Here is a 10029-nt window from a genome sequence, read left to right as displayed (position 1 = left end):
AAAGAAAGAAAGAAAGAAAGAAAGAAAGAAAGAAAGAAAGAAAGAAAAGAAAAAACTCGGTGGTAATTCAGTAGTCTAATATACAGTTTATACATGCATTCCTGGTATTGAAATATGTAAATTCATGGTTTATGAGGATATATGATCAAAGTCTTCTTATCATGATAATCAAACACACTTGGGAGAAATATGAAAACCTTTCGGTTAGGGCAATGTAAATGTATTGTAAAGGTAAATGGATTAAAGAAGGAAATGTATGGTGACTGATTAGGTATGACTATAGATATTGTCACAGTGTGATTCACAATGATTAATTCCTACACATCAGCTACTTAGAAGGGAAAAAGAAAAAGCAGTGTGCCCACATGAATGCCTTGCCTCCTATCGCTGGGGGCAAAGGTACTCATGTAGCCTGTGATTGAAAACAGCCACTTGACAGTAGGTAAACTCATCTGTACCGCCTCATGTTTATAGAAAGCCTGCCTGTTTGTATCCTCCGATCCATTGGGTTCTGTGCAGCAGTAGCTGCGAGGAACCAGGATAGCTCCTACAGGCGGGCAGAAATAGGCAGTGTCCCAAAAATGAATTTGTCCACAATGCAAATGCTGGAGGAAAGTTTATGTAGCAACAAGCTACTATGGTGGCTCAAATACTTGGACCAATACACAGATTCTTTACAAGTATAATAGTTACAAACCTAAAGTCCGGCAATCCACATTTTCAGGAAACAACAACAACAACAACAACAACATGCTCTACTCTTCTCATTAGACACATTCTTTCCATTGATTCAAAAATTAAAGTCCCTAGAAGGCTAATACCAAATGTTCTTTCGACTTTCTTCTTATAAACAAAAATGCATGTTAATGATTACTTCCGCATATCATTCAAAAGAGCTACGTGTAAAAAAAAAAAAAAAAAAAAAATTTGCAACCCTCTCAAAAGAAACTGACATCCTGTGAAAATATCCCAGGAAAGCATATCTGAACAAAAGACAGGAGAATCAGAGGCAGGATGCTGTCTGCTTGACAGACTGACTCAACCCAGAGGGAGACACCTACAGCACCTGTTCCAGATCCCCATTGTGTTTGCCACTGGGGACTGAGCTGAGTGTTCTGTGCCCACAGCCAGCCCACAGCTTATGTTTCCCCCTTCCTGGAGCCTCGCCCAGTCTCACTTTTGACAGTTTTCTCCCTATGATCTAAATTCCTGATTCTGATTTCACACTAGAAGAGCACTCAGCCACACACAAGTGATACCCATTGAACCCCGAGATACCCTGTCTCAAATTCCTAACCCACTGAACCTTCGTTGAAGTGTCTATTACTATTTTTCATCACCTGAATTTCTAAGCCAAAGTTCAGATACAAGAACAAACACCAAAAGGGAGTAGGCACAAGAGTATCTGAGAGATTTGCTTTAATATTCCTTTTTCTAACAAGACTGAGAGCCCATTATTTATTATCCAACTCCTCAATTAATTAAGTAAATTACAACAATAACAACAATAGGTGACTACTAACACGTTCCACTTGCAGCAGTTTAGAAACAAAGACTTAAAACCTCTGCCCCCCAAAAGCCCCTGTGCCTGTTCAAAAGGGACTAACAGACAAAATGTCATTTTATTTATAGCCCACAACGCGCTCAGAAAGAAATGGTTTTTGGGGTGGGGGAGAAAGATAAAAGTATTTTTAACTTACCATCAACTCGAACATATAAAAATCCACAGAGCAGTAGTTGTGTAAACATCAGCCGACTCATTTTGACATATTAAAAAGGATCCAGATTGTTTTAAGAAACCAATCCCAGAGAGCAAAAGTACAAAAATAAGTATCAAAAAAAGAGGTAGGTCCAAAGTTTAGACTTTCCTAGATGCTAATTAAAGTCAAGAAGAGCAAATCGCAAGATCAGAAGGGGTCAGTGGAGAGGTCTTGAGTGGGGCACATTTAGATCCATCCAAATTAACAGAGGGCACTCCAAAGGCTGCTGTATTTCCACCCTCTGGCTTCCTAAATTCCCACAAATTCAGCCCAGCCGGAGGGATTATTCAAGTGTGTCTAACCCTCTCTCCTCAGGGTCCATTACCATCCAAAGTCAAGTTCTTTCTTCAGAAGTCAAGAAGATGAAGGGGGAGGAAAAAGACCTAATTCCTAGAAAGTGTTCCACAAACTTGCCAGCGCGCTGCCGAAAAACCATTGGCCTGCCTACTGGTGTTCTTTCCCCGGTCTCCTTCTCGGTAGCAGCTCCACGTCCAGAGTTATTTTTTTTATTATTATTATTATTATTATTTTTTTTTTTTTTTTTTTTTTCACTTAACTTCCATAATAAGGATGTGTCAGAGCAACACTTTGCAGGCGGGCCGACTTGGCGGGCCTCTCCTTTGCAGCCTCGTTGCCTCCCTCCACCACTCCCGTTTCCGAAAGAGAGGCAAAGAGAAATCAAGACGACTCGGGTGGAGAATCCGAACTCCTACGTGGTGGGGCCGCAAGGGAGGGAGGGAACGAGGGGCAGGGCTGAGGCAGCGGCCACCCCCGCGGTGCCGCCTCAGAGCGGCTGTGAGCCCCGGCGGCTGCGGGCGACTGCCGAGCCGGGCGAGTTGAGCCCCGGAGCCGGAGAGCGGGCGCGAAAGGGAGCGCGCGGTCCAGCCGCCCGCCGGGGTCGCAGCCGCGGGTCCCTCCGCTCCAGCCGCCGCCGCCGCCGCCGCTGCTCCCGCGGCCCCGCAGCAGAGCGTCCGCCTCCTCCTGCAGCTGCCGAGGGTGGAAGGACTTAGAGGAGGGAAGGCGAGGAGGCGGGAGGGGTGGGGAGGAATGAAAGCTGCTCGGAGTCTGCCCCGGGGAGGGGGGCGGGGGTGGTGAGGGGGTGCGCTGAGCTTTCCACCTCCAGAGTCCGCCGCCTGCACGTGCAGGGGGCGCCAGCCCGCTGGGCGGTCGGGGGAGGGGGGAGGCGGAGGGGAGGGGAGCCGAGATTCCTAGGGGGACGGAAATTAACAAATTTGGAGCCCAAGCCACCGGTCAACTCCTTCCCCCTCTCCGTGCCTCCTGATCCCTCCACACTTCCAGCCTCGGGAGAGGATAGGTGGGCTCTAGTCTCCTGCTTCTCGCGGCGTCCCGTTTAATGGGCAGGTAATTTTCTCGGTGAGTGATTTCATGGAAGCCCTTCCTAATTATTCATCCCTCCGTCTGCCGGAGATGCACGCGCTTTCTGGAAAAAGATCATCCTCCAGGACCCAGGGCGCAGCCTCATTACCCGTTAAAATCACACAAACACTCACTCTTCACCTTTTAGCAAAATGAGAAGCTGAGCGGGAGGGAGAAAAGGAACGGAAACAAAATATAACCACCTTTTGGAGCGGGAAGGTTGTGTGTAGGTGCTTCCTATGTCGTTAAAAAGGCACAAGAAAAAAAAGGGGGGGGGGGTTGTACAGAAATCTCTAGCCTCTACCGGCTCGTTTTAGCCAAGATCTATGGCCCTCTGAGGAATCCCGGGAGGGGGGGTGGCATCCCCTCTTATGTTACTCAGTTGCCTTATGATCCCTTAAAGATGAGTTTGACGCGGGTCTGTGGGACGCAAGGAGTTCAGCAGAAGATGCTTAGGTTGGGGAGAGGGGATCAGAGACTTGGGGGTGAGGGGTGTATACGAAGCCCTTATCCTACAGAGACTAGCACCTCTGAAAGGAAATTCGGAAAACACAGGATGGAGGAAAGCTGAAAACCCACTGAGCTAAAAGAAGCTCAAAAAGAGCCGAATTCCAGCCCGAAGATGACAAACCCTGAAAATGAAGGCAAAAACCACCAAATGAATGCCATCAGGACTGGGGATGATTATGGAAAGCCACGTTAGATCAAAGGGATGCCACGGTGCCCCCGGTGTGGCCGGTGTGGCCAGACCCACGTGTGATCACAGGCTCACTGGTAGCTGTTTGATGCTTGTTCCGGTGATTAGAAGGCGGGTTATGGGAACTCACGCAGGTCCCCGAGCCCTGCTAAATGCTGGATAGTGAGTCTTTAGTTCCCCCTACTGGAAAATATTAGGAAAGAGTCCCTCCGTTTGAGGCGGCTGCAGGAAGAGTCTTTTGTTTGGTGGATACATTTTGGTGTTGCCACTTAATTTAGGTCTCCCTTGGCTATTATGGAGGTGATATTGTGTGTTTCAAAAAAAAAAAAATGGTCAGCGACGCTTAAGCAATTAGGAGAGTTCTATGGCATCTCAACATGCTCGGAAATTATGGTGATGAAATACTCTTGCAAAAGAATAAAACCACTTTTCTTGTGAAGCATTAAGAGTAATTTCAGCACACTTTTGATCTACATTATTTAGTTGTAAAATTTAAAAAGTGCATTAACGTGCTGAAGTTAAATCACTTGAATCCTCACAGTAATGATTCTGACCGTGTTACTGTTTTACCACTCTATGAAAGAAAGGCTAAAATACGTGTTCACATGTTTTTTGTTTTTGTTTTGTTTTTGTCTCTTCCCAAAGGGGCAAATCTAAAGTCTGGGAAAATCCCCAAATTCACTGGAGTAACATCTCTCTTATCTATCTATAATACTGAAAAATAACTGATAATTCTTTAAACATGTATTTTAAACCTTTGGACTAAGATTTAAAGTAAGGGACTATAAAGTCTACCTTACCCCTCCCCCCCCACACAATCTCTATCTCAATCAAATTTCCTTACATGTATTCAATAAAAATATTCTAACAATAGCATCTCCCTAATAAAAGAAAGCAGAAATTAAAATGATATAGATTTTAAGCCCTTAAACTTCAACATAGATCTCAGAAAGGAAGATATTAGAACATTTCACCTGGAAGACTTTTCTCATGGCTATTAATTTATAGGACAAAAGATAGATTTCATTTTATACTTGATAGACTCACCATCTATAGATGCTTTTCCTTAAGTGATCTATAAAATCACTCAGAGGCGGAAAGGATGTGTATGGGAAGAAGGGGGGATAGGTTGGAGGAGAATGACCTACCATTTACTATTGCCCTCTAGGGCAGAAAAGTGTTGCCTCATATCTTACAGAAAGTTGTTCTTCCGTAGAGTATGACAAATGAGCTCATGGGGAGAAAAGGCTTATTTAAGGGAAATCCCTCTGGTTATATTTACTTGGCATTTTGGGCCAGGCATCATCATTTTGCATTCATAATACTTTATCAACTAAAAGTGACAAAGAAAGCCCGTCATTTCTGCCTGGTGCCCCTTTTTGCTAGACGCTACCTACATTATGTAATAATGTCTAGAACAAAGGAATTTTGGAGTCCATGTTTTCTGCTTTTCTCCAAGATAAGTTCATAAGTGATATTTTAAAAGAATGTTTTGTCAGTATCTCATTTGATATTAAACATGATTCAGGAAAACTGATGTTATTTTTTTTTTTTAAATCTCATACCAAGTGACGGCTTAAGATTATGAACAAAACTCTCACACTGTCAACAACAGTGAGAGTCAGCAGACAGAAATGTAATACGGACAATGTTAAGTCCACGGGGAACAAAGACATCTCCTTCTGGGAGATTTGATAAGATCCATATTAGATAAATGTGTATATTTCAATTAAATTTAGCACACTTACAGTGAACACCGTCTATGTAAAAAATTGATTTCCCACCCTAATTTTTTTCTTAAAGTAAAGGAAAATCTTTAAAATCTGAACATTCTACTAGAAGTTGGAAATTCAATTTTAGCAGTGATTTAGCTTCAAAAGCATTTTGTTAAGGTTTTCAGTAAGACAAAAAGCTAGAAATGGCTTAGAACAATGAAGCCCCACCACCACTAAATCAGAGAGTTTAAGATACAAAAAATTAAGTGGCCTGTTGGTTTCAATATCTTTCCAAATCCGAATTGTCTTTTCTTCTCTAAACAAGCAGCTGAATAGAGAAATGTACATAGAAATCTAGGCTCCTTTTATGTAAAACTTGGAATGGTATTATTATGTACTCAAAATGTGCCTACCAGATAAATATATATTTTAATACATCTAAAGACAACTGTGTGTAAGAGACTATAATTAACCCTAATTTGGGTAAGGTGATCAAATGGCCTTCTTTGTGATTGTACTTCTAAGTTGGCATTCATGGAGAACCATAAAATACTCATCTGAAGGCAATCTGCACAATATAAGATGGAAAATATTAAATATTTCTTTTCCATATCAGATTTTTCAAAAATGTGGCATAAATGGAAAAACCCCAATCCATTTTTTTTCACTTTCCAATATACTCTTGTTATAATTGTCAGATGGTATATACAGGCAAATCAAAGGTTTGATCCAGGATGATCATTTTAATATCTGCCACCATGTGGTGAGCAGTTACTCTGTGTCAGGGATTTTTCTAGTTTTTAAAAATTCATCATAGTGTTTAATTCCTATAAAAGTTTTATTATGTGGGTGATATCATTCCAATTGTGCAGATGAGATTACTGAAGATTAGATCTCTTACCCAAGTTAATAAAAGGTGCAATACTCCTTTGAATCCCGATCTGACCACAAAATCTATGCTAAGTGTTAGGCTCTGTTTCCCAGGATTAATTTGAGATACCTTCCACATTATAGAAACACGTTAATAAATTGCTTTGATTGATAAATTTAAGAAAATCCCTGATGCGCCCAAAATACAGAAATATGTAATCAGTTTTTGTTTTCAAAGTTGAAGAATTTTTTTAAAGCCAAGAGATCGCCATGTGTTATCTGTTCAGTTTCAACTTATGTTACTTTTTGTTGCACTCCACCTTGTTTCAAAAGTGATTTGAGAGGACCAAAATAGATTACTTATTGTTCTTCTGAAATATGTTCCAAGTATCTAATTGCAATCAGTTCACTTTCAAGTATTCATCAATATTTTTATATACATAGTAAGTCTGCCTTCCTATGTATCTATTGATGATTCGTACCTTGGTTGCATTACCTGTAATTCTTAAAATACTCTGTTTTTAGAAATCTGGAATTTAAGGTGACTAATATATGGCAATCTTTCATAAAAATAAAGTGTTTCCTCCCAAATACCATCACTTGTGATCAAGAAGAATTGTTTTCTTTCTTTAGAATTAAAGTCAATTTGGAAAATCTTTTTCTATCTTGATTGAAAAGTTGAGTGATACTTTTAAACTTAACATAGTTTTTGAATCAATAAAATATTAAAGTAATGTGTAATATCGAGGCATAATTTCTCTAAGCGTGTTCACCTTAAAATTTGGAATTTTTAAAAACACACAAAAACATCTCCGAGTTCATTGAAAATATTATACCCTCATGATGTTAGTACTCCTCATTCTGCAGTTGTCCATCCCGCTGCCCTGCCTTCATTTGAGTAATCTGTGAACCCTCAACCTCTGCCAAAGTTAAAAATTAACTCTGTGGTAGCAAAGATGATAACCTCTCACCTAGATTAGAAAAGTGTTTTTATAATATAGGCAAAGTTGTCAACCTCACAAACTACAAGCATAACTCGGTCCTCTAACCATGACAGGCTAGGCTTTGTACATTTGCATGGTCTTTTTTTGCTCCCTTTTTTATTATCTCTATTTAAAGCTTTTGAGTTCTTATTTTAGTATATAGCCTAATTTCAATGATGTTAAGTAATACACTATTTGCTATTTTTTTACATCACAATATCATGAACCAAAGAAAATCCCTTTGATTCTTTGCCAAACTATTTCAAGTCCATCTGCTCCAATCTGGGCTTTGTATAATTGAATTTTAGCAATGCATAACTGTAATCCTAATAAGGAAGATTTTTAAAAATCCAAAAGAGAATTTATGTTGTTCTTAAAAAGAAGGGATTGTCAAAGATGTGAGAAGAGGCTTCTCATATCTATAGGTCTCAGATTTTTACAGTTATCTGCTCACCGAGTGTGTTTTAGACATATTTAATAATGGATTCTTCAAATTCAAAAGAAGTTGCTTATTCTCTTTCACAATAATATCATGGAATTAATCCAAGGGCACATGTAATCCAATTGAACTGCCTCTGTTTCTATCATACAGAAGAACTAATCTGTTTGGGAGCAGATTCTGATTTTCTTCCAATATCCAAATTATCTTATTTCTGCCTGATAAAATAACTTCTGACTGCCTGTGGAGTCCTTTTTAACAGTGAATACTAGCTTTTTAGTAGTTAGATATCATCAGGAAGTCTAGATAATATTGTTTTGCTTAAAAACATGAGAGATGTAAATACACATTCTCTTCCTTAAGTGATAAAGTGAAATATATGGACGAAATCATCATGGTCCAACTTTACAGACAAACCTGCAAAGGAAAGAATAATATGACATAAATTACTTCATGTCAAAATATTTTAATTTGGATGAAAAGGAGTATAGAAATAAATGATTTTTGTAATTTCAGCTTTTCTATTATGTACAAATACTAATGTCAAGGGATCAATGGACTAAATGATTAAGATTGAAAAATGCTAGTACAATTTTTGACAACTTAATACAAATTGTATGGTTCCCCTATTGCATTAGCTTGTTTTCATTTTTAATAAATTGTCTTTATTTCCAATAACTAGTTCCTTACATTTAATAGGGATATGAAATTTAAGTATGTTTACATTTTATCTAGTATTAGATAGGTTGGGCATCTAAATTAATTTATGGTTTTCAACAATGAGAAAAGTTTCACCAAATCTCTGTCCTTTAATTTCTTTTTTTTTTTTTTTTCAAAATTACACATTTGGGATTCTTTCCTTCAGTGATCTGGCAAACATGAGTGTTTGAAGTACTGATTGATATAGATGGGGCCAATGAATATTATGTAGCATGATGATCATTGAGGGATAAGCTTGTCACTATAGCTGGCTTGAGTCTAGGTTATTACTTATCTATTATTTAGTTTCTTCCTTCTCCACTTCCCACCAAACACACACATTAAAAAGATGTTATATCAGGGCACCTGGGGGCACAGTTGGGTGGGTGCCTGGCTCTTGGTTTCGGCTCAGGTGGTGATAGGGTCATAAGATCAAGCCCCTGGCAGCTTCTGTGTACAGCATGGAGTCGGCTTGAAAAATTCTCTCTCCCTCTCCCTTTTCTCCCCATCCTGCTCTCTCTCTCTTTCTCTGGAATGAATAAAGAAAGAAATCTTAAAAAAAAAAAAAATAAAACAAAACAAAACGTTATAACACAAGGCTGGATGAATATTTACGGGGTCTCTGGTTGTCTATTTTCCAGCCTTCATTCTGAACCATGTTTAAACTATCAAAGAGACATGAAAATTTATTTTAAAGACTTCTAGAGATTTTACAATATTTTTAAGTAAACTATTCACTTATCATCAGGAAAATTTTAGTTTTCTCTAATCTAAATGTGAAGTAGCCTTTCTACTCTGTTATATCTGCTAGAAGGGATGATGAATGGGGACCTACGTGTGGGAAGATTTAGCATGCTGGCTAAGAGCTTGTGCTCTGGATCAAGCAGATCTGGATTCTAATCTTGGTTCTACCACCTACAGTGTGATCATAACAACTGCCTCAACTGAGACAAAGATAATAACAGTGTCCACTCAGAAGAGCATTTGGATGATGCACTTAAAGGCCTTGGCACAAAATACATTTTAAGTGGTTTCCAACACTTTGGTCATTGGAGTATACTAATGAATCTCTGTCCTCATGGCAGAGACAGTGCTGAATGTTAACCTAGAATCATCTTTCCTTCTTTCACTCAGAGCTTGGCCAAATTACCCAAATGCCCCAGCCTCCCTTACAGTTAAATGAGATCATGTGATTGAGTTCTAGCCAATGGAATACAGGCATTTCTAGGTCTGACCTGTAAGATACCTCCCATACTCTCCTCAGTGCCCTCTGTCATTCACTTAGTGGTCAAATCCTGGAGAAAACACTGAGCAACCAGATGGAGAAAACGAATCCCAGAATGGTGGTGTAGCACAGACTATCTCACTTTCTCTCAAAGACTTGAGACTATGAATTGAACAATGAATAACTTGTAATGTGTTAAATTATCGAGGTTTTAGTATTCTTTGTTTTAGCACTTAGCTTATACTGACAAATACAATCAGCTCC

The 10029-nt window shown here is 39.4% G+C and overlaps 1 protein-coding gene across 18 annotated transcripts in view; it reads right to left on the bottom strand.

Moving 5' to 3' along the window:
- Positions 1–10029, bottom strand: part of ROBO2 (roundabout guidance receptor 2) — a 1625768-nt gene that overhangs the window by 576669 nt on the left and 1039070 nt on the right. The window contains exon 1 of one of the 18 annotated variants that reach the window (XM_032407351.1): positions 1701–2635. The exons of 16 other annotated variants lie outside the window; for them this stretch is intronic. In XM_032407351.1, the coding sequence (XP_032263242.1) occupies positions 1701–1761 (61 nt within the window). In that variant the 5' untranslated portion in view covers positions 1762–2635. Of the gene's footprint in view, positions 1–1700; positions 2636–10029 lie in introns of those variants that run through there. One more of the 18 variants, XM_032407356.1, reaches the window with a different exon arrangement.

Source organism: Phoca vitulina, unplaced genomic scaffold (genome assembly GCF_004348235.1).
Source record: "Phoca vitulina isolate PV1807 unplaced genomic scaffold, GSC_HSeal_1.0 scaffold8, whole genome shotgun sequence".
Taxonomy (NCBI): domain Eukaryota; kingdom Metazoa; phylum Chordata; class Mammalia; order Carnivora; family Phocidae; genus Phoca; species Phoca vitulina.
Note: the sequence above shows the minus strand (reverse complement) of the source record. Positions and strands in the feature narration are given on the sequence as shown.